This window comes from Lampris incognitus, chromosome 13 (assembly GCF_029633865.1).
Source record: "Lampris incognitus isolate fLamInc1 chromosome 13, fLamInc1.hap2, whole genome shotgun sequence".
Lineage (NCBI taxonomy): Eukaryota > Metazoa > Chordata > Actinopteri > Lampriformes > Lampridae > Lampris > Lampris incognitus.
This window is the reverse complement of record NC_079223.1, coordinates 27,781,690-27,805,567: the sequence shown is the minus strand read 5'-3', so window position 1 is coordinate 27,805,567 and position 23,878 is coordinate 27,781,690. Positions and strand designations below refer to the sequence as shown.

General features: G+C 43.5%; 1 protein-coding gene across 1 annotated transcript in view; it reads left to right on the top strand.

The window, feature by feature from the left end:
- LOC130122493 (KH domain-containing RNA-binding protein QKI) overlaps positions 1 to 22,790 on the top strand; it is a 105,092-nt gene extending 82,302 nt beyond the window's left edge. The window contains exons 5-9 of the mRNA XM_056291426.1: positions 9,716 to 9,803; positions 19,342 to 19,644; positions 20,708 to 20,714; positions 21,675 to 21,697; positions 21,783 to 22,790. Of these exons, the coding sequence (XP_056147401.1) occupies positions 9,716 to 9,803; positions 19,342 to 19,644; positions 20,708 to 20,714; positions 21,675 to 21,697; positions 21,783 to 21,862 (501 nt within the window). The 3' untranslated portion in view covers positions 21,863 to 22,790. The remainder of the gene's footprint in view (positions 1 to 9,715; positions 9,804 to 19,341; positions 19,645 to 20,707; positions 20,715 to 21,674; positions 21,698 to 21,782) is intronic.
- The last annotated feature ends 1,088 nt before the right edge of the window (positions 22,791 to 23,878 follow it).

Here is a 23,878-nt window from a genome sequence, read left to right as displayed (position 1 = left end):
TATTGTAGTTAATGGCGTTTTGTCTGTATACCAAATTGTAGCGCTTGATAATGGGTTATGTAAATATCAATCTCTCTCTCTTTCTCTCTCTCGCTCCCCCCCCCCCCAATATTTTTACCTTTCTGCGAGGCAATAGAAACAGTTTTTAATCGTTTTACAGAGTGTGGACGATTTGAAAACCTGTTTGTTGTTTTAAATACTTTGTTTGAACCACAATGAGACAGTTTCTGAAACTGTTTTTTGTTTTTGGGGACCCCCCCCTTCTTTTTCTCCCCAATTGTATCCGGCCAATTACCCCACTCTTTTGAGCCATCCCAGTTGCTGCTCCACCCCCTCTACCGAGCCGGGGCCGGCTACAGACTACCACATGCCTCCTCCAATACATGTGGAGTTGCCAGCCGCTTCTTTTCACCTGACAGTAAGAAGTGTCCCTAGGAGGACGTAGCACATGGGAGGATCACGCTATTCCCCCTAGTTCCCCCTCCCGCCGACCAGGCGCCCCGACCGAACAGAGGAGGCGCTAGTGCAGCGACCAGGACGCATACCCACATCCGGCTTCCCACTACAGACATGGCCAATTGTGTCTGTAGGGGCACCCGACCAAGCTGGAGGTAACACAGGGATTTGATCTGGCGAGACCCGTGTTGGTTGGCAACGGAATAGACCGCTATGCTACCCGGATGCCCTGTTTTTTGTTTTATGTGCTGAATTACAATAAGATGCACAACTTTAAATATCAGCTGTTGGACTGGAATTTAAACTAAAGAAATGTGCTTTTGAAAATCAAATCTCTCTCTCTCTCTCTCTCTCTCTCTCTCTCTCTCTCTCTCTATCTATCTCTATCTCTCTCTCTCGCTCTCTCTCAGAAAGACGTTTCATTCTTCCACACCTGTCCTGCTGTTAACCATTATTTTGGAGAGATATCAAATCTGTCTTTCTTTCACTATGTCTCACTCTCTCTTTGTTTTTCTCTGTTCAGCTTCTAACCAAACTCAATCGCCCTCGTTCCTCTGAAACAGAAGTGTCGTGTATGTTTTGTTTACAGATATAGTGTTGTGGTAATAATTAGAAAAAAATCTGTTAGTTAGATATGTGTGAAGTGGGGGCTGCACGGTAGCACAGTGGTTAGCGCGGTTGCCTCACAGCAAGAAGATCCTGGGTTCGAGCCCCGGGGTAGTCCAACCATGGGGGTCGTCCGAGTCGTCCTCTGTGTGGAGTTTGCATGTTCTCCCCGTGTCTGCGTGGGTTTCCTCCAGGTGTTCCGGTTTCCTCCCAAAGTTTAAAGACTTAGGTCAGGTGAATCGGCCGTACTAAATTGTCCCTAGGTGTGAATGTGTGTGTGTGTGTGTGTGTGTTTGTGTGTGGGGGTGGGGTGGTTTCCACGGTGTCTCCCCGCCTGCCGCCCAATAACTGCTGGGATAGGCTCCAGCATCCCCACGACCCCGGTTGGGATAAGCGGCTTGGATAATGGATGATCCTCCATCACCTGTTCAGACAGACGGACAGATACAGATAGAAAAAGACCCGTACAGACAGGTAGACAGACAGACAGAGGGCTGAAATAACAGACAGGTAAGCAGGCTGGTGTCTCTAAAACACTTTCTCTGTGTTTGTCCCCATCTGGTGACCTCCGGCACACACAGTTTCACATGCATAGTTTTTAAAAAAGCGACTGTAATCCTGTTCTGCTTTCTCTGATAAAAATGAGCAGATGACGTAGTGGGCTGATGTCTCCCTTGCTGTGTGTGTGTTGTGTTCCTCTGCATGCTAACTCTCCATACCATTTGTTTCCATTACACTGTTAGAAGAGAGTCTCTGACTGTCTGTGTGTTTGTGTCACACCCTGTCACTGTTCATTGTTTTACTGTCGTGATAACAAAGGAGACACACACAAACACACACATATTCACACTTACTCACTCACAAAAACAAACACACACACACACACACACACACACACACACCATGGTCCACGTCCTGTCTTCTCAGGAAGAGACTCTCCACACCCAGGACCCAGAATAACCAGACAGTTAATTATAGACACACACACACACACACACACACACACACACACACACACACACACACACACACACACACACACACACACACACACACACATACACCCACGGTCGTGCGGGCACACAGGAAACCTCTCTTTTTACAGTAAAGTCTCTATAAGCAGCTCTTCCTGTTTATGTGGGAAGGAAATCCTGAACAACACAACACATCTAATACAAGTCTGTCCTCTGTCTTCACGCCTCGTGAGCAGCGTGATGTCTTCATGTTTTATTCCCGTCACCGACAGGATTTACTACAAACTGTTGGCAAAGGCAGAGACGTCGGTAATCAGGCTGGCAAATCATTACCTGTGACTGCGGCTGGCGTGCAGCTGCCTGTTGAATTATGGGTAGTCACTCCCGCGACGACGTATAAAGCAGAGAAACCACAGTGTTGTTTAGATGCTTAGGAGGGATTTTCATCTAATTAGATAATTATCTGTTTTGAATGTAGACAGTATTGCAGTCAACGGTCATCATTGACTTTCTGATTGGTCCCTGGTCTCTGTGGTGACACACTGTGACTGGTGGAAAAAGTAAACAAAGATGTCGTTTGCATATCAATGAGCCCAACATGTAATTAGATGAGCAGACCGATTAAAAGCGCCGCTTCCAGTGCTAATTAACATATAGACTGGACTAAAGCCTGCAGTGAGGTCATGTGGCTTTTACCTCACTGAACAACTGGTGTGTGTGTGTGTGTGTGTGTGTGTGTGTGTTCTGCTTTAAGATTGCAGCGTACTGGATGGTTGTATATCACTTACACACACACACACACACACACACACACACACACGTTTACTTAGGTCACTTTTCAGACATTACATAGACTTACGTTCATTCCCTAACCTTAAGCTAACCCTAACCCTAACCTTAACCTAACCCTTACCCTAACCTTAACCTAACCCTAACCTTAACCACTGACCCAAAAATCAGGCTTTTCCCAATTGAGGTCATGCCTTTTGACCTCAATTGGTCAAACTGTCCCCAATTAAGTGGTCTTTCGATTGAATTGCGTCCCTGAAAGTAGGCTAAGTCAGAAACATGTGCACGCGCACACACACACACACACACACACACACCACCTGCACTAAGTTTAAGTTTATGAAAGTATTTTGAATGCAGGGCTCTCACTCTAAAGGACAAGAACTGAGGCAAGGAAGTAGCTCCTTGGCTGTGGGCCAAGGAGTAGTGAATGGTGTGTGTGTGTGTGTGTGTGTGTGTGTGTGTGTGTGTGTGTGTGTGTGTTCCTCTCTTTATGTGTGTGTGTCTAGAAAATCGTAAGGAGGCATACGTGTATGCGTGCGTGCGTGCGAATGTGTTCCCCTATGTGTGTGTCTAGAAAATTGTGTGTCTATTTGGTAAGGTCGCATAGGTGTGTGTGGGGGGGCAGCCAATCAAAGTGCAGATGGCTGACACACCCTCTCCCCAGTAGCCCATCACAACAACCCCTGTTTCCTCTAATTAGCTGTCATGGCAACCTGTATTTAGCAGTGTCATAATGAGGCAGCGGGCTGTGTCTCTGGGTGTGTTTATAAGAGTATGATGAGACGCGCACAGGTGGAGTCAGAGAAATCCAGTGAGACAGCAGACAGATTAAAGGAACAGCAGAGAGGGGAAATAAAACAGCATGAGGGAGAAGAGATGAGGTCATCCTGGTTGATCCCTGCAACCTTGACAATGCAATTAAGAAAAGACAAATGAAAGTAAACAAGTCCTTAGAAAAGTTTGAGGTTTGGTTTTTTTCTGTTGATAAAAAGATGAAAAAAAAGAGAATTGTTGAATCAATAAAGATTGTAACAAGATAACCTACCAACATTTAACCCTTGTTGACTTTTTCAGGGTTCACTGGTTTTTGTTTAATATTTAGATATGTGTGTGTCTGGAGAGACAGGGAAGAAACGGGGAGAGAGTTGTTGATGAAGTGTGTAGTGTTCTTGCTGCTGTCTGTTTGTGAAGGCCCTCTTGGGCAAGTGTGTGTGTGTGTGTGTGTGTGTGTGTGTGTGTGTGTGTGTGTGTGTGTGTGTGTGTGTGTGTGTGTGTGTGTGTGTGTGTGTGTGTGTGTGTGTGTGTGTGTGTGTGCGTGCGTGTGTGTGTGGCTCTCTCAACTTACAAACCAAACCGATCTCAGGCAACTGTGTCAGAGATAGAGAGAAAGAGACAGAGGTGAATGAGATGGTGTGATGATGTGTTTTCACTTCCTGTCAGCTCACTTCCTGTTAGGTCACCTAACCCGCTAAAACCAAACCAATTGTATCAATGTCAATTTGAGAGCGAGGTGGGAGAGGTAACAGTCCATGAAAACTGACTTTTATGTTGAAGCAGAGATGGTCCGGTTCAGTTAGCAGACGAGTGATGGTCCATGAAGGCTTACGCCCAGCTCCCATGCAAGGGTTGACCTACAGGGGAGCCGAGGTTACCAGGCAACGGCGTGGTCTGCGGCCAGTCCTTCACTAATATCTCACTATGTGTTGTGTGCAGCGTTCCCTGCCAGACTAGTCTTGGCAAAAGTCAGACACGGGAAGTTGATGAAGTCTCTGCTGATTCCTAGGCAAACTACCTGGATTCTTAATAGTCAGATGTTGGTGGATGATTGGATCTTTACTGCGTTGGTCCATCTAGTCACCAGTCAATTCTCAGTGAGGTAGTAATCTACTACACTGGATTTATCTGACCTGACTCAATTGAAATAATCTGAAAGTAATGTTGTTGGCTGGACGATAAAACTTTAAAAAATTATCACATATGAGGCTTTTCTTTGTGATATAAAAATTATCAAAGCTTTGCTTACTCAGTTGCAAAGAGATACAAGACTGAGATTTGTTTTAAAAATAAAATTGACAGGGCGTCTGGGTACTGTAGCGGTCAATTCCATTGCCTACCAACACGGGGATCGCCGGTTCGAATCCCCATGTTACCTCCGGCTTGGTCGGGCATCCCTACAGACACAATTGGCCGTGTCTGCGGGTGGGAAGCCAGCTGTGGGTATGTGTCCTGGTCACTACACTAGCGCCTGTTCGGGGGGGAGGGGGGAAGAGCATGCTCCTCCCATGCCCTATATCCCCCTGGCAAAACTCCTCACTGTCAGGTGAAAAGAAGCGACTGGCGACTACACATGTATCGGAGGAGGCATGTGGTAGTCTGCAGCCCTCCCCAGCTCGGCAGAGGGGGTGGAGCAGCAACTGGGACAGCTCAGAAGAGTGGGGTAATTGACCGGCCACAATTGGGGAGACAATTAAAAAAAAATAGAATTGACAAGCACACACTTTGACGAAGGAAAAATGCAAAAATACTAAGCATAAGAGAAACAGAAAATTAGGAAGGAACTCTTAAGAAAAATGTAGAAAGGAAAAAGATTCAAGACAAAAAAAATGTTTATAAAGAAGACTTTAGAAGCGCGCGAGAAATCGTCAAGAGTAGTAAAAGTCGTAAGATGAGCCGTGAACAAAATAGTCAAAAGATTTGACAGTGTGAACTCTAAATGAAGAAGAAATGTGTAAATGTGTGTGAACTCAAAACTTTGAAGAAGCGGCCCTGTGAAGCTAGAGAAAAAGGCCGACTCTCCTCTAAGTCTAGCTGACCGGGGCATTTCAGAGGCGGGGTCCAGATCCACCTCCTCACTGATCTTCATTCTGTGATTTTAGGAGAGAGGGCTATTTAATCTAGACTATGTGTGCAAATAGCACATGCCCAGCTAAAAACATGGCCTATCAGTAGTGGTTCAAGACCTGGAAAATATATTACAATGTATTACATAAAACAACAAGAGAACATATTATTAAACAGTAGTCATCCGATCACATTAAATCCAAAATGATATTCCTAATTAACTAACTAGTGAGATGAGTTCCTATACTGTTAGAAGATGAACAAAAGTTAACTAACAACTCATTACTATATAAGATGACTACAGAATAGCATCAATAACATACATTGAAAAAGAAAATTATCAGATAAAATAACAAAATACAGTTAACAGAATATAGTTTGACCAGAAAAACTTATTTAACTTTGGTCACTAAACAGCGGCATAACAGGGCAAGAATGCCCTTAAAACCTTGAATTAATATCTCAGTCAATTTGGGTGGTATATTTATGATAGTTAGATCATTGTTCATGAAGTTGTCTGCTGAGTAATATTGGCTGGATGGCTAAATGTTTAAACAGTTACGTAATTCAGACACGTACAGAGACAAGGAGAGTTACAATTTATATCTGAAGGTAAGTTATCAGCATTTGGCTCAGTATAGAGATGTGTGTGTGTGTGTGTGTGTGTGTAAGCAGGGACAAAGACAAAAGGGAGAGAGAGGGAGAGAGTTTGAGATTTAAATTGACTCACTCAAGTCATCGTCCTGTCTCCACCATAATCTGACGGTGAGAGTTTCTGTTTTAATGTGGTGATGAGATTAAATCTTCCTGTGGTCAACAGTGACAATAACCTGAAATGGTCATCAGGTTGTCCCCATGTCTTGCTGTGAATCTGGTACCCATATCAAAAGCAGGGTGACAGAGTTTCCATCTGCGATAGTTTGGGAAGGTCATAGAATGGTCTCCATGTCCTTTGGTGGACTGCTAATCATGACTAAAAAGACATGGAGCATCTCATCTGGTTGATGTCAATTTGGCATTCCAGTGTGATAGAGAGACAGACAGACAGACATGGAGTTCTTGCTACATATCCCCCACTCAGTCCGATGGTGGCAGTCCAGGGAGCTTCAGGCCATTGAGATGAGGACAGTCGTGGATGAGAGCAGGCGATGACACAACAGCTTTCTGTGATCAGAGTTGATGTCTCATATTGGGTATTAGAATACTGGATATTTAGGCTAGGGCAAGGCTAAATATTAGGTTTTAGTCTAACTTGGGGCAACTAGTCTAATTTTGGCATAATTCGGCTACTTTGAGGTTATCCTAGGGGTCACATGCAGGCTCTAGGTTAGCAGGGGTCCTTATTATTCCCTTATCCTAAGATCATTGGGAGAATTTTCCTGCTCTGGCTTGACATAAATTGGTACAGTGCTGTGTAATGTGTGGACTAGGTGGGCCTGAAGTGGTGTGATAAGTCTCTGGTGATAGTGGCGATAGTGGTTAGGATGTTCTGTACCAGGGAGAGGGACAAGATATGGTGGAAACCTACTTATGGATCCAATATCTCACAGTATATCTGACATTAATTGGCTTATGAGCTGTGTATGAGTATAGTCAACCATAAGTACCTTAAGGAGGACATTTACTGCGCATATGGTCTTGTTCAGGGCAACGCTGTGGGTGTTAAGTACCAGAACTATGCCTTTTACAGTTTGTCCTATAGTCTGCAATAGTGACTGCTGTTTTTTCCATCTGTGCCTTGATGTCTGGAATTTCAGCCTGCAGTTCACCTATATGGCATTTGATAGTGGCTACATTGACAGCATTGACTGAGACTGTTCCAATACTGAAAACAGACCCTATGGCAGCAACTGCAGTGGCAGTTACTAGGGCAAGGATCAGGAGGGAGAGCAGCCAATTCATCCTGATGTGAAGAGTGTGCATGGTTAGAGGTATCAACTATACTACATGGGCTTCAACCTAATGGGCCTATTGAATTAGCCCCACTTGTAGTAAAGTGGTTGGGGTGAATCAAAACAAACTTTTAACTAGTTGAGAAGACCATGGATGGTGGACCAGAGTAAGAGACACCTAACCCTCAAGAGATTCTCTACAGTCAACAGAAGACACGCAGTGATAACTGTTATATTTACTCAGCCACTAGCAATTGGCACCTCTGGGTGCTGAGGGGTTTTTCTATTGCTTATGACCTGACTGGGACGTTGCGTCCCCGACAAGACCCATGGGGGTTTTATGTGGTTGGATCTAGTTGCAGTGGACCCATTTGAAGGCTGACTCTTTCTGACCTGTGCTAACCTTGATTTTGTACACAACAGGGGAGAGTTTGTCTGTGATCATGTAAGGACCTGCCCAGCAGGTAAGGAAATTGCGAGCAAGCCGTCCAGTACTTTGGTTGGCCTTTCCAGTTGGTTAGACAAAGATCTAGTACCACGTTTTGTCCCCCACTTGGAGTTCGTCATGGGACGCTTTCTGATCATAGTAGGCCTCGTTTCTTCAGCACTTTTCTCCAGATGTTTCTGGGCAAAGGCAAAAGTGGCCTTGAGGTGTTTGTTTAGGTCAGCCATATACTGGTGTGTGATATATGCTGTTGCAATCCTCGCCTCGCCTGGCTGGTAGATCAAGTGCATTGGAAGGATCATTTGCCTACCAGTCATTATTTCAAAGGGGAAGACCCCTGTTGCGTCATGTCGGGTTGCTCTGAGGGCCATCAAGACCAAGGTTAACTTGACATCCCAACCTTTATGGTTGGATGCCACACACTGTTTTGGTATGCTGACCACCGTTCGATTGGCCCGTTCTACCTGGTCGGAGGCCAGGGGGTGTAGCTGATGCGAAAGTTAGCTTTCATGCCTAGTAGCTGCCAAAGTTGCTGCATGACATCAGCAGTAAAGTGAGTCCTTCTGTCTGAGTTGACGAGACTAGGCAAGCCAAATCGAGAGAAGATGTGATTCATCAGTAGGTAGGCGGTTGGCTGGGCTGTGTCATTCGGGGATGGCAAGCACTTTTCCCATTTGGTGAATGCACAAGTGACCATGAGGAAGTACTTGTTACCTCTGGCTTATTTGGTGAGAGGTCCTAACCAGTCAATTTGGAGGTCTGACCAGGGGAAGGAAATGCCCCTTTGTTGTAAGGGGGCTCTGTGAAGTGGGTTTAATGGTTGAAACTTGCAGCAGACCAGGTAGCATTTGATGTATTCTGCTACATCTATCGGCGTGTGCGGCCAATAGGCTACCTACTGGAGTACTTTGTGTGTTGCTTTGACTCCTTTGTGGCCTGCGCATGGAAAGTAATGGGCATGCATTAACATACATTACTTACTATATTTTAACAGTTTAATTAGTAATCTGTAACCTATTACATTTCAAAAGTAACCTTCCCAACACTACTGTAATGTCACGTATTTCCAAGTAAAACAGGATATTCGTGTGGGACAAAACATAGGGAGGGATGTGCTTTGATTGGACAGTGCAAAACATTTGATGATATGATTGGTTGGAATGTTGCTCACCCGCCCATTGGAACGTGGTGACACAATCACGAAAACTTGGCTGATCTAGAAGAAGTTCATGTAATTAGATTTTGATGTAAAATATGTGGAAAAAATGCTACAAATTTTTTGAATTTTTTTACATTTTTTTGCATATGTTGAAAAGGATCATAATGTGGCTGGAGAAATGAGCTAACAAGGTTAAAAAGTCAATTTTCATTTCACGTTGTGTTTAAACGGTCAGAGGTCTCCCTGTAAGACAGAAGAAGGCCAGTTAAGTTAGTCAAACCTTCCTCATTAAAAGACTGAGAGCCACATCATTCCTTTAAGTGTAGAGATTAGACGGGTGTGTGTGTGTGTGTGTGTGTGTGTGTGTGTGTGTGTGTGTGTGTGTGTGTGTATGAGTGAGTGAGTGAGTGAGTGAGTGAGTGAGTGAGTGAGTGAGTGAGTGAAAGAAGAGAGAGAGAGAAAAAAAATTGTTGTGATCTTGAATATTTATTTGTGTACAGTGATATTGATCTTAAGTGTCTAACCTTTTGTGTGTGTGTGTGGTTTACAGGCAGAGGGAGAGGACAGCCTGAAGAAGATGCAGCTGATGGAACTCGCCATCCTAAACGGAACATACCGCGATGCAAACATCAAGTCACGTAAGACACTCCAATACTCTGTGTGTGTGTGTGTGTGTGTGTGTGTGTGTGTGTGTGTGCACGCGTGTGTGCTTGTGTGTGTTTTAAGCAGTTTGTGGCTGTGGGACCAGTTTTTATTTTATTTAACTTGATTTGGCATGGTGACACAGTGGTTAGTGCGGTCGGTCGCCTCACAGCAAGAAGGTCCTGGGTTGGAGCCCTGCTGTAGTCCAACCTTGGGGGTCGTCCCGGGTCGTCCTCTGTGTGGCGTTTGCATGTTCTCCCAGTGTCTGCGTGGGTTTCCTCCCACAGTCCAAAGACATGTAGGTCAGTGGAATCGGCCATACTAATCTGCCCCAAGGTATGATTGTGTGTGTGTGTGTGTGTGTGTGTGTGTGTGTGTGTGTGTGTGTGTGTGTGTGTGTGTGTGTTACTGCTGTCACATTATATTCGAATATCGAATTTAATTTCGAATTTGCATAAAAACACGAGATTCGAACGTAAATGGGGAAATTCGAATTAAATAAATAAATAAATAAATACATTGATTGTACTTTAAAATTGTTAATTAATCAATGTCAAAAATGCCGAAAGTAGGCTACGGCAAGAATTCCAGCTCTAATTACCCATAAGTCCATTACCCATAAGTCCATGGAGCGGAAACGTAGGCCTAGGCTGCAGCCAGAAACGAGAAAATGGAGGAATTTGGTGCTGCCGACAACGAGCCCGATGATCAGCATACCAGAAAGATCGTCACTCCAGAGAATCTTAGGAGTGCGATTTGGAAACAATTTGGTTTTTGGACTGTAAATGGAAAGACTGAAAACAAGGACAAGGTAATATGCAAACTATGTGAGCGTGAACTAGCATACCATAGTTCCACGACCAACCTACATGCAGTTCCATCATCCGGCCGAATACAAAGAACTGCAGGACCCTGCTGGTGCGTCTGCTCTGCTAAACAACCCAGGCTGACAACGTTTTTCTCACCTTCGGCTACTCTGTCCTCTACACGAAAAGAGGCGATCACTTCACAACTCACCAAATTCATATGTAAAGACATGCGGCCAATAAGCATCGCGGAAGGTGGAGGCTTTAAATATTTTCTCCGTGAAATTGAGCCACGTTATACTATCCCGAGCAGAACCACAATAACTAAAAACATTGTGAAACTCTACGATACTACTCGTGAAAATGTACGCCAGATACTAAGCGATAAGGAAATTGCACTCACTACAGATGGGTGGACGTCTATAGCCACAAACGCTTATGTTACAGTTACAGCACACGTAATGTCGGAGGCGTGGGAACTGAACGAGTTTGTCCTAAAAACGAAAGAGTTGAGAAGTAGCCACACTGCAGAAAATGTCGCGGAGTGCATTTCTGGCACACAGGGATTTTCACATTCCCCGTGAATCGGTGATCGCAGTCACAACAGACAATGCACATAACTATGTGAATGCTGTGGAGAGGTACCTTGATACCGTTAACATACCTTGCATGGCACATACAATCAATCTAGCTGTACGTAAAGGGCTAGACGTCAGAGCCACAGACATGACACTTAGCAGGCTAAAGAAAGCAGCCGCACATTTCGGCAGGTCACCTACCGACAGCTACCTATTGGAGGATAAACACCGTTTGCTGGGCTTGAAAACTGATAAATTAATTAACGATTGCATCACGCGATGGAATAGTACATATGAAATTATCTGCAGGGCATCGGAACAACAGGCAGCTGTTGCAGCTGTAATATTTGAGAAAAAATGGTCAAATCTCGAACTAACCACAACTGAATGGTCCATGGTCGAACAGATGCGTGAAATACTTAGACCGTTCAAGATGGCGACTGAGGCTTTGTCAACTAACAAATATCCCACAGCTTCTGCTGTATTGCCTTTACAGCATGTACTACTGTGTCAACTTGGCTCACCCATTCCTAATGCAATGCCCAGCTTGAGGGAAATGACTGCAAAGATCGACACAGATTTGAGGAAGCGTTATGACAAAAATAACGAAGCGACATTCATGTTATTGAATAAAGCAGCATACCTGGATCCCCGCTTTCATAGTTTAATGCATTTATCAGAGGAACAGAAGGACCAAGTGCACGCAAACATTAAAGAAGAAATGGCCGTGAGATTTGAAAGTGGGACAGATGAGCATTCGTTAAGCTCAGACACTCACGCACGAAAAACGGCCCTGACGGCAATGGGCGATCTGTTTGGAGAAACATACAAGGGAAGGGGCGAGACGAGAGACGACCAAGACAATGTACTGCACCAAGAGATGTGGTCCTGCCGAAGAGAGACAACGATGCCAGCAGACAGCAATCCTCTTCTATGGTGGAAGATGCTGGGTAGCGCAAAATATCCCCACCTGGCGCAGCTTGCAAGAAAGTAGCTGAGTGCTCCCGGGACATCAGTGCGTTCTGAGCGAGTCTTTTCCACAGCTGGGAATATTGTTAACAAGAAGCGCTCCGCTCTAGCTGAGTGTTCCCGGGACATCAGTGCGTTCTGAGCGAGTCTTTTCCACAGCTGGGAATATTGTTAACAAGAAGCGCTCCGCTCTTGACACTGAACACGTTAACCAGTTGATATTCCTGGCGAATAACGTGTAGCCTCCCAGTCCAGTTAGGCCTATGTGTAGGCTATGTATAATCGTATTTACAAAGGCCACATAACTCACTATTTTTATTTTATTATTACTATTATTATTTATTTTAGTTATTTAGTTTGGTGGGCTTGCCTAGGCTCCTTATAGGCCACGTTCTGTTAGTAGCCTATGTTACATTGCCATGGCAGCGCTGAATGCAGCCCAATTGCCGTGAGGATTATTGACATTATTACTTTTTTGAGAAGCATACTCTGTGGTAATTGTTTTTGAAAATATGGCAACATTTGACTTCATAATTTGCATTAAACTTCACTAATTATTTCGACCGAAATATGTTGTGTCTGCTTGTCCCCTCTTGTGGATACAAATGGTAAAACGCATGATCAAAATAATTACTGGTCAATAAATTACGGGTTATTTTTAGTCTTGCCATTTTAAAGACCGTTTTTTACGTGGAAATTCGAATCCAAATTCAAATATGGGTACAATTCTGCCACGAATATCGAATATGTTTTTTTCTGAAAGTGACACCCCTAGTGTGTGTGTGTGTGTGTGTGTGTGTGTGTGTGTGTGTGTGTGTGTGTGTGCGCGTGCGTGCGTGCGTGCGTGCGTGCGTGCGTGCGTGTGTGTGTGTGCGTGTGATGGCCTGGCGGCCTGTACAGGGTGTCTCCCCGCCTGCTGCCCAATGACTGCTGGGATAGGCCCCAGCATCCCCACAACCCTGAGAGCAGGATAAGTTGTTCGGTTAATGGATGGATGATTTTTTTGGGGGGGGGGATTTTTCCCCCCAATCATACATGGCCAACTACCCCACTCTTCCGATCTGTCCTAGTCACTGCTCCACCCCCTCTGCCGATCCAGGGAGGGCTGCAGATTACCACATGCCTCCTTTGATACATGTTGGAGTCGCCAACCGCTTCTTTTCACCTGACAGTGATTTAACTTGATTTTTGAAGTTGGTTGTAAAGATGTGACACTATGAGGTTACATATGACTATGACATCACACCGGTGTCAGGTCACATGGCTGTATGACATCACACCAGTGTCAGGTCACATGACTGTGTGACTAGGTTCACATAGCTAAATACATTGTCACTCCTCAGGGAGCACTAAATCTGTTTTAAGTTCAGACACAGTTCCATTATGGAAGACAGCCACGCTTTCAGATCGGTTTTAAAGTTGAGTGGATTCTGTTGATTTCTACTGTATGTATGCAACAGTACAGGACAACTGGCAGTGTGTTTATGTTATTGTATGTATGATGCAAGCCACACAGCAACAGCCGCTCTCTTCTGTCGACTCACCATCTGTCAGATGTGTTTGTTGAGTTTTTCAGTATCTCAGATATGGAGATAAGAGCAACATATTGATCTAATATTGATATCATGACATGAGACTAGATATTGTCTGGGATTTTGGAGATTGTAATTTCGTGATATGGCATAAGTGTTGTCTTTTCCTGCTTTTAAAGGCTGCGTTACAGTAAAGTGATGTAATTTTCTGAACTTACCAGTCTAATAGCTGTTCTATTATTTGCTTTTACCCACTTAGTGATTTTTTTAGGCATTAGTGATGATTATTTATCGAAAATCTGATTGTGTAAATGTTTTGTGAAAGCACCAATTGAGGTATTTGGTCCAAAAATACCATGATACTAGAAGAACCCCACTACAATGTAGCGGTTTGGTTATCCACCCGTCTAAATCTCCCTCCTCTTCATCCTGCCAGCTAACCGCCTTCCCCCTGCCCCTAAACCCCCCCCCACTCCAACTCCCTCCCCCCAGATGCTCAGAATCATCTGAAATGCCAAGAAAAGTGTTTTTTAGCCATTTTTAGAAAATGCATATTTTGCATAATTATTATAATTATTATAATTATTTTAATTTTCTGCTATTTTTCTGGTCCTCTCTGGAACAATACCTACCACCTCCAAAAAAAATTAGGATCATAAGTGCATTTTTGCAAAAATGCATATTTTGCATAATACCAAAACATTCCTGTCCCAGAAAAAAAATTTTATATAGGTGAAAAAAATCAAAGGTGCTCAGAATCATCTGAAATGCTGAGAAAAGTGGTTTTTAGCCATTTTTAGAAAAATTCATATTTTGCATATTTATGCATAATTATGCATAATTTTAATTTTCTGGGATTTTTCCCGTACTCTCTGGAACAATACCTACCACCTCCAAAAAGAATTAGGATCATAAATGCTTTAGTTTTCGGTCCCGCTAGCTACACTAACTAACACACACACACACACACACACACACACACACACACACACACACTAACACCACACACACACACACACATTACGAAAATATATGCGTAGACTAGAAGAACCCTGCTACAATGTAGCGGTTTGGTTATCCACCCGTCTAAATCTCCCTCCTCTTCATCCTGCCAGCTAACCGCCTTCCCCCTGCCCCTAAACCCCCCCCCCCGACTCCTACTCCCTCCCCCCAAATGCTCAGAATCATCTGAAATACCGAGAAAAGTGGTTTTTAGCCATTTTTAGAAAACGCATATTTTGCATAATTATGCATAATTATTTTAATTTTCTGCTATTTTTCTGGTCCTCTCTAGAACAATACCTACCACCTCCAAAAAAAAAATAGGATCATAAGTGCATTTTTGCAAAAATGCAAAAATTTTGCATAATGCCAAAACATTCCTAAGTCCCAGAAAATTTTTTTTTATATACAGTGCATCCGGAAAGTATTCACACCCCTTCACTTTCCCCACATTTTGTTATGTTACAGCCTTATTCCAAAATGGATTAAATTCATTTTTTCCCCCATCAATCTACACACAATACTCCATAATGACAAAGTGAAAAAGGTTTTGTAGAAATTTTTGCAAATTTATCAAAAATAAAAAACTGAAATATTGCATGTACATAAGTATTCACACCCTTTGCTATGACACTCCAAATTGAGCTAAGGCTCATCCTGTTTCCACTGATCATTCTTGAGATGTTTCTACATCTTGATTGGAGTCCACCTGTAGTAAATTCCAATGATTGGACATGATTTGGAAAGGCACACACCTGTCTATATAAGGTCCCACTGTTGACAGTGCATGTCAGAGCAGAGACCAAGCCATGAAGTCAAAGGAATTGTCTGTGGACCTCCGAGACAGGATTGTATCGAGGCACAGATCTGGGGAAGGGTACAAAAAAATTCTACAGCTTTGAAGGTCTCGAAGAGCACAGTAGTCTCCATCATTCGTAAATGGAAGAAGTTTGGATCCACCAGGACTCTTCCTAGAGCTGGCCGCCCAGCCAAACTGAGCAATCGGGGGAGAAGGGCCTTGGTCAGGGAGGTGACCAAGAACCCGATGGTCACTCTGACAGAGCTCCAGCGTTCCTCTGTGGAGATGGGAGAACCTTCCAGAAGGACAACCATCTCTGCAGCACTCCACCAATCAGGCCTTTATGGTAGAGTGGCCAGACGGAAGCCTCTGCTCAGTAAAAGGCACATGACAGCCCGCTTGGAGTTTGCCAGAAAGCACCTAAAGGACTCTCAGACCATGACAAAACAACATTCTCTGGTCTGATGAAACCAAGATTGAACTCCTTGGCCTGAATGCCAAACGTCACGTCTGGAGGAAACCAGGCACCTCTCATCACCTTGCTAATACCATCCCTACAGTGAAGCATGGTGGTGGCAGCATCATGCTGTGGGGATGTTTTTCAGCGGCAGGAATTGGGAGACTAGTCAGGATCGAGGGAAAGATGAATAGAGCAAAGTACAGAGAGATCCTTGATGAAAACCTGCTCCAGAGCGCTCAGGACCTCAGACTGGGGCGAAGGGTTACCTTTCAACACGACAATGACCCTAAGCACACAGCCAAGACAACGAAGGAGTGGCTTCGGGACAAGTCTGTGAATGTCCTTGAGTGGCCCAGCAGGAGCCCAGACTTGAACCCCATTGAACATCTCTGGAAAGACCTGTAAATAGCTGTGCAGCGACGCTCCCCATCTAACTTTACAGAGCTCGAGAGGATCTGCAGAGAAGAATGGGGGAAATACCCCAAATATAGGTGTGCCAAGCTTGTAGCTTCATACCCAAGAAGACTTGAGGCTGTAATCGCTGCCAAGGGTGCCTCAACCAAGTGCTGAGTAAAGGGTGTGAATACTTATGTACATGCAATATTTCAGTTTTTTATTTTTTTGCAAATTTGCAAAAATTTCTACAAAACATTTTTCGCTTTGTCATTATGGGGTATTGTATGTAGATTGATGAGGAAAAAAGGAATTTAATCCATTTTGGAATAAGGCTGTAACATAACAAAATGTGAGGAAAGTGAAGGGGTGTGAATACTTTCCGGATGCACTGTAGGTTAAAATAATCAAAGATGCTCAGAATCATCCGAAATGCCGAGAAAAGTGGTTTTTAGCCATTTTTAGAAAAATTCATATTTTGCATATTTATGCATAATTTTAATTTTCTGGGATTTTTCCCTTATTCTCTGAGACAATACCTACCACCACCAAAAAGAATTAGGATCATAAATGCTTTAGTTTTCGGTCCCGCTATCTACGCTAACTAACACACACACACACACTAACACCATACACACACACATTACGAAAATATATGCGTAGATTAGAAGAACCCCGCTACAGTGTAGCGGTTTGGTGATCCACCCGTCTAAATCTCCCTCCCCTCCATCCTGCCAGCTAACCGCCTTCCCCCTGCCCCTAAACCCCCCCCACTCCAACTCCCCCCCTCCCAATGCTCAGAATCATCTGAAATGCCGAGAAAAGTGGTTTTTAGCCATTTTTAGAAAATGCATATTTTGCGTAATTGTGCATAATTATATTTTAATGTTCTGCTATTTTTCTGGTCCTCTCTGGAACAATACCAACCACATCCAAAAAAAATTAGGATCATAAGTGCATTTTTGCAAAAATGCATTTATTTTACATAATGCCAAAACATTTAAGTCCCAGAAAATTTTTTTTATATAGGTGAAAAAAATCAAAGATGCTCAGAATCATCTGAAATGCCGAGAAAAGTGGTTTTTAGCCATTTTTAGAAAAATGCATATGTATGCATAATTTCAATTTTCTGGGATTTTTACCTTACTCTCTGAGACAACACCTACCACCTCCAAAAAGAATTAGGATCATAAATGCTTTAGTTTTCGGTCCCGCTATCTACACTAACTAACACACACACACACACACTAACACCACACACACACACATTACGAAAATATATGAGCAGATTTGATTTTGTCCATATCGCCAAGCCCTACTCCCACTAGTTTTATGGTTTGGTGGCGACGCAGTGCTCGACATGTAGCGCTTCAGTTAAAAATTAAACATTTGTCAACAACACAAAACATCCAAAGTTGCTGTCAGTGTTGTTTAATCACATACCAAGGGATAAAGTCACACCTCTGATTGTTTGATTGGTTAAGTAAGATATGAACGCCTCCTGAAGTCGCCGTCGTCGATGTGTACTAAACTATGGTCACAGGTGTTATTCATTGCTGTCACAAGAAATGGTTGAAAATCCCAAACATCCCACCAATGACAGATCAAGATTGTATTTCCAGTCTTTCTGACTGTCAGACAATATTTCACTCCGTGAAAATGGCTGCTATGCTAGAGAGGTGGAGACAAGTGTGTCTCCATCTCTCTCCATTGTTTTATGTGAGTGCCTTGGCAGATTCACAACATTCTGATCTTCATTTCTGGTCTTGAACACAAAGGGAGAAAATTCAACTGTTAAGATTTCACTTGCTGTCTGAAGGACAACTCCAAGCCTTTGTCATAATGTTTATATGCCTGGTTAAATGGGTGTGGATAGAGTCTTATTCCCCTTTCTGTTTTCGAGCGCCCTCTGCTGGTGTGTTATCAGCACGGGTACACAAACTGCCTACCGACATCAGACAACATCCGCAAACGTAACAAAAAAAGACATGAAAAAAAAATGTCTGCCTTCAGAAGGTGACTACTGTCCAAAACAATAGTGTTTAAAGTCTGTTCCCTCCAGTGGGAGACTGATTTACCTCTGATGACGCCTCATCTTTTCCTCAAGGAAAATTACCAACTTCATCAAGTTAGCAATGCATTTTAATATCAGTGAAATCACAAATGCATTCACTTTAATGTCTGAGTCAAAAATGGATTGACTAACACGAAGATAGTACCACATAACATACTGGTACACATGGTACACAGACACCGGTATACCATATTGACAGTAGACTAGATATAAGCCTACATTGATTCATCTCTCTGTCATTCGGTGTGTTCAGTGGTGTTTTCATTCTTTCTGGTATTTTATATTTTCAAATATTCTGGATTATTTAAACTGAATCCCCTTTCACGTCTCTCTCTGTTAAAAAATACACAGTCCTCTTGTCAGAATATCCTTATGATTTCTGGTCTGTTGTCTTAAAGGGGTGGTTTGGTTTCTGGCGCTTTACTATGTGTCCTACTTACATCAAGTCAGACAGATTCACAGATTTTTTTTTTTTTTTTACGTCTGTGTGCAGTTTGAAAGCATGTTGACCGGTAAGTTTAGCCTAGCTTAGCTCAGTCACTGCATGTCTACCAGGATCATTAGCAGTTCCTCTCAAAAGAAGGGAAATGCATCTTCTTTGAAGCCAATTTTTTACTTGTTTGTCTAGTGTTAACAATTTTTCCTAACCATCGTTTTCACATGTATATTCAAAATCCTAAAAATTAGATAATGGTTTTGAACAGTTTTGTGTAATATGGACATCCGCCATCTTCCACCAAAGATGATGTACTATATGCCTATTGCGGGAAAATAGTTGAATAGTTAAAACAAAGTAAAAACCACAGGAACTAAACTAACTTTCTGTTTAATGTGCTCGATTTTGACTGTTTCTATTTCCACCCCTCCACATGTCCTCTATTCCTCCTTCCATCTCTCCTTTTTTTCTTTCTCCTCATCCAGCCGCCCTCGCCTTCTCTCTTGCCACGACCGCTCAGGCTCCACGTGTCATCACAGGCCCCGCCCCCGTCCTGCCCCCTGCCGCCCTACGCACACCCGCCCCCGCTGGCCCAGCCATCATGCCCCTCATCCGGCAGATCCAGACCGTCATGCCTAACGGCGCGCCGCACCCGGGCGCCACCGCCACGCTACTACCGCAGGGCCCTGAGTCTGGTCTAATTTACGCAACGCCATACGACTACCCCTACGCCTTGGCGCCTGCTGCCTCCATTCTGGAGTATCCTCTGGACTCCAGTGGGGTGTTAGGTAAGCATGCTGCTCCTTGCTCCTGCGAGTGCCCCCCCACGCCCCACCAGCACCACCACCACCCACACGGCCAGTGGAACCCCGCCCCAACGCTCCTCCTCCGCCACTCCTCCTAAACCAAATTGAGCATGCCCCGTCTGCAACCCGCCCCTTCCCCGATCCATACCCCGCCTCTCCACTGTAAGCCACGCTCACTCTCCTCCGACGACCCCCACACTGCGGAGGACCGCAGCCAACAGAGGGGGAGGGGCTTCTAGAGCGTTCTCTGTCATTTCTATCTAACTGGGGCTTCCTTCCTTTTTAAGAAAAAAAAACGAAATGACATCTTCCACCCATCTGAATCAGCTCTCTACCTTCCTCTCCTCCTCTCCTTACTCCTTCTCTCTCTCTCTCTCTCTCTCTCTCTCTCTCTCTCTCTCTCTCTCTCTCTCTCTCTCTCTCTCTCTCTCTTGCTCTCACTCTCTCTCTTTCTCCCTCTCCCTCCTGTCCTAGGGTTTGTGAAGACATTGGAACAAACAGAGAAGTGAAAGTCTCTGTTAAAGACAGACTGACCCCTGAGAAACAGACTCTTCCTGTTTGGGTATTTTTTCAGACACCTCCACTGATTGGCACTTTTAACGAGGCTGAAGTATTAGGCATTCTGATAGGCTCTCATCATCAAGGGTGGGATATAGTTTGAAAGGAGGATGTTGGATCAGTCAAGGTCCTATCAAAGATGTTTTAACCCTCTCTGTCTCTCTCTCTCTCTCTCTCTCTCTCTCTCTCTCGCGCTCTCTCTCTCTCTCTCTCTCTCTCTCTTTCTCTCTCTCTCTCTGTCTGTCTCTCTCTCCTCTCTCAACACTGGTTATCAAACCCGCCACCTGCTAGCCATGTTCCTCTTTTAAACACACACACACACACACACACACACACACACACACACACACACACACACACACACAAACACATTACATCTCGCTTCCTCCCTAAACATGCACACACACACACACACAAATGCAAACCTGTTGTTTCTGACTGTTTAGGGAATAGGTGGGATGTACAATGTGTGTGTGTGTGTGTCCAGTTCCTTCGTCATTAAAGGGACTGTATAATGATACGCCCCTCCCACCTATGCCTGGTGAACCTCTTCCATAATAATCTATTTTTTTTGGGGGGGGGGGGGTTAAGATCCAGTCAGTTTGTTAGACACACAGTCAGACAGGTAGACAGAGAGTCTTCCCTCCCTCTTTCCACCAAAGGCTAAACACGTATTGATGGATCTTAATAGCCCCTCTCATCTGTCCCAGGGTTTACACACACACACACACACACACACACACACACACACACACACACACAAACACACACACACACACTTAACTGTTTCACAGTGACCACCTGTAAGTCTTAAGATACAACCAGATGAGAAGGAAAGTGGTCTGACAGACAGACTGCCAGCTGTCAATCTCGCTGTGGAGGGTTATACAGGCTCCTGCAGTGCCACAGAGAGAGAGACTGTGTGTGTGTGTGTGTGTATGTGTGTGTGTGTGTGTGTGTGTGTGTGTTCTACACATTCATAGTTACTCTTCATTCATACGTACTGGTACAAAGCCGTCTGACTGACTGCTGTGTTTGGGCTGAAACTGTGTGTTTGTCTTGCCGTGTTCATCACGTCATCTCTGGCTTTTTATGTGTGTTTGTAGTTTTATTTGATGAAATTATGTTTTTACTACTGTGTATGTGCCTATGAAGCTCCTTATGTCAGTATTATATGAAGGAAAAAAACGGATATATTAACTGGAGAGATGCACTTCCTGGTGTTGACCCTAATCATGTGACCAGTCGCTCTTTTCATGTCTGTAAATGACTCACATCTGTGAAACGTAACGAGGACTAAAGACGTTAACAGATCCTCACGGCCAAGATGGAGTCTTGTTCTTATGTTATGCTACTAAGTCAGAGATTTCTCCTTGTTACAAAAATGGTATGAGTTTAATTCTGTGCCTTAACATTTTCTAATTTTTGCATAATTCTTTGTTTAGATGTGTTAGATTGTGCATCCCATCAGCGGCTGGTGTGTCAGACTGTGTCCATTTGGACAGGATGAATTATGGTTGACCGGTCTTCTGTCATTTGCTGATGTTTGTACTCTGGTGCAGGTGCCCTGGCCACTAAAGTTCGAAGGCATGAAATGCGCGTCCATCCTTACCAAAGGGTGGTGACCGCAGACCGAGGTTAGTTCGGCCACATGCATTCTGTTTTGACATGGCTGGCTTTCCTAAAAGCACTTCGCACACTGACAAAGTACACTGACATGCACACCAACACCCTGATCACTGGGACTGAAGCGTTCAAGACAATGTTCTGATCAAAGTCTTTGACATGGTGATTTTTCACATACCTGGTTGAACATCGATTCTTCTCTGAGATGACCTAAAAATATTATTTCACAACCAACTAACAAAGGTCATCGCCTCTGGTGACCTTTCCCCATCCGCCAAGCAAAACCAGACCAAGACAAAAATTTGACGGATGCTTATTTGACCTTCGCCTGATAAAGATAACCAGATTAAGGTGTCTGTGTGACAGTTTCTAGAGTCAGAGTAATGCTTTTATCTGTGTCTGGCTGTATTTCTTGGTGTGCATATGAGAAGACCCAGTGATGGATGGAGGTGGTTTTTAGAAAGCTGGCCCTGCTGACTTGGTTGGTGTTGTGTCAAAAAGTGTGTCTTAAGCTAATCTGACACCCAGACATTCCTACAAAACGCCACATGCTGGGATTTCCCGGGAAATGGAAAGGTTGATGTTAGTCTGTGTGTTTTCTGAATGATCCCGATAGAATAACAGCGCTTTGACTAATTAGAGTGAAAAAGCCCCCGCGTCCCGTCGGCCATGTCTGAAATAGAGATCCTGCTATTTTCTCCTCCATTATTTTGAGGACGTTATGGACCCTCTATGATGTTTATGACAAATAATGGACCAGCCCTCTTAGATCAACATGATGTCCTGTTTTTATCTCCCGATCTGCCCCGAAACTATGTCACGTTTTGGTTTTAAGTTGTTTTTACGTCTTAAAAATCCTCACGTTCTCCTTGGTTCTCTGTGGAAAAAGTTCCAGTTAGCTCTTAAGTGTTTGTCCAGAAGTATTTATTTCTCTTCAGAGTCAAATTTAGAACACTCTTCACATTATTTCATTTAATACATAAAAACTGGATTCTGTTGATTTGGTATCTGAGCTGAAACAGTCGATTCTTGTTGAGAGTCTCCGCATGCGTCTGGTTTGTTGGACATGGAAGGAGACGTGAATACAGACTGGACTTAAAGTAGGTCTCTATCAGCTTCTCGTCAAAAAGAATAGAAAAACCAGTAGACGTAGATGCAAACAGGCCTTTAGTCCAGGACCTGCGGAAAACTCAGACCCACACAAACTAGAGACAAGGAAAAAGAAATCCACAAAATAAACTGTTATTTCAGATTTCAGTTTGGTGATGTTTGACAAAGAAACTGACATTTCTCTCTTCTGGACCAGCCTCCAACCCACAATCCAGCACATTTCATCCACATATTAAACACAGGAAACAGGCTTGTATCTTACATTACTTTATTCTGGATGTCAAAATGAAGTGAAAACATAAAGAACATGCACAGAACTGTATCTGTCTGTCAGTTTATTATTTGTCCTATTCTCAGTAACAAAGCAGGTAGAAATTGTTTTTTGGCAATGGAATCGTTAAGAGTTCAACCTCCCTCAACATTTCAGATAAAGGCATAAGTAAAAGTAGATGGAATTCATGAAAACTGAAATACAGTAGAAATGAAAAATAAAAAGCCATAAGTATAAATAGAATATATCAAGATTATGACATTTTACTATTACATTCTATTCAATTTTTGTTCTACTTTATCCTATTTTTTATTTTATTCCATTCTATGTAAAATAAATTGGTTCTTGCCGGTTTGTAATTTTATTTTTTTTATCCTATTCTATTTCATTCTATTTTCCCTGTAGATTTGAAAACAATTTGCTGTTCATCTGTGGTTTCTTCACATGACAGCACATGACAGCACATGGCATCACGTGATATCACGTGGCCATGTGCTGTCATGTGAAACGTGGCTTCCAGGTTGACGATGAGATGAACGGGGAAATGTTTTCAAAGCCACATCGACAGTCCACAGTCCAGTGTTTGTTCTTTACGTCTGACTTCATTTTGACATCGTGAATTCCTGGATGACTGACATGAATCTACACAGA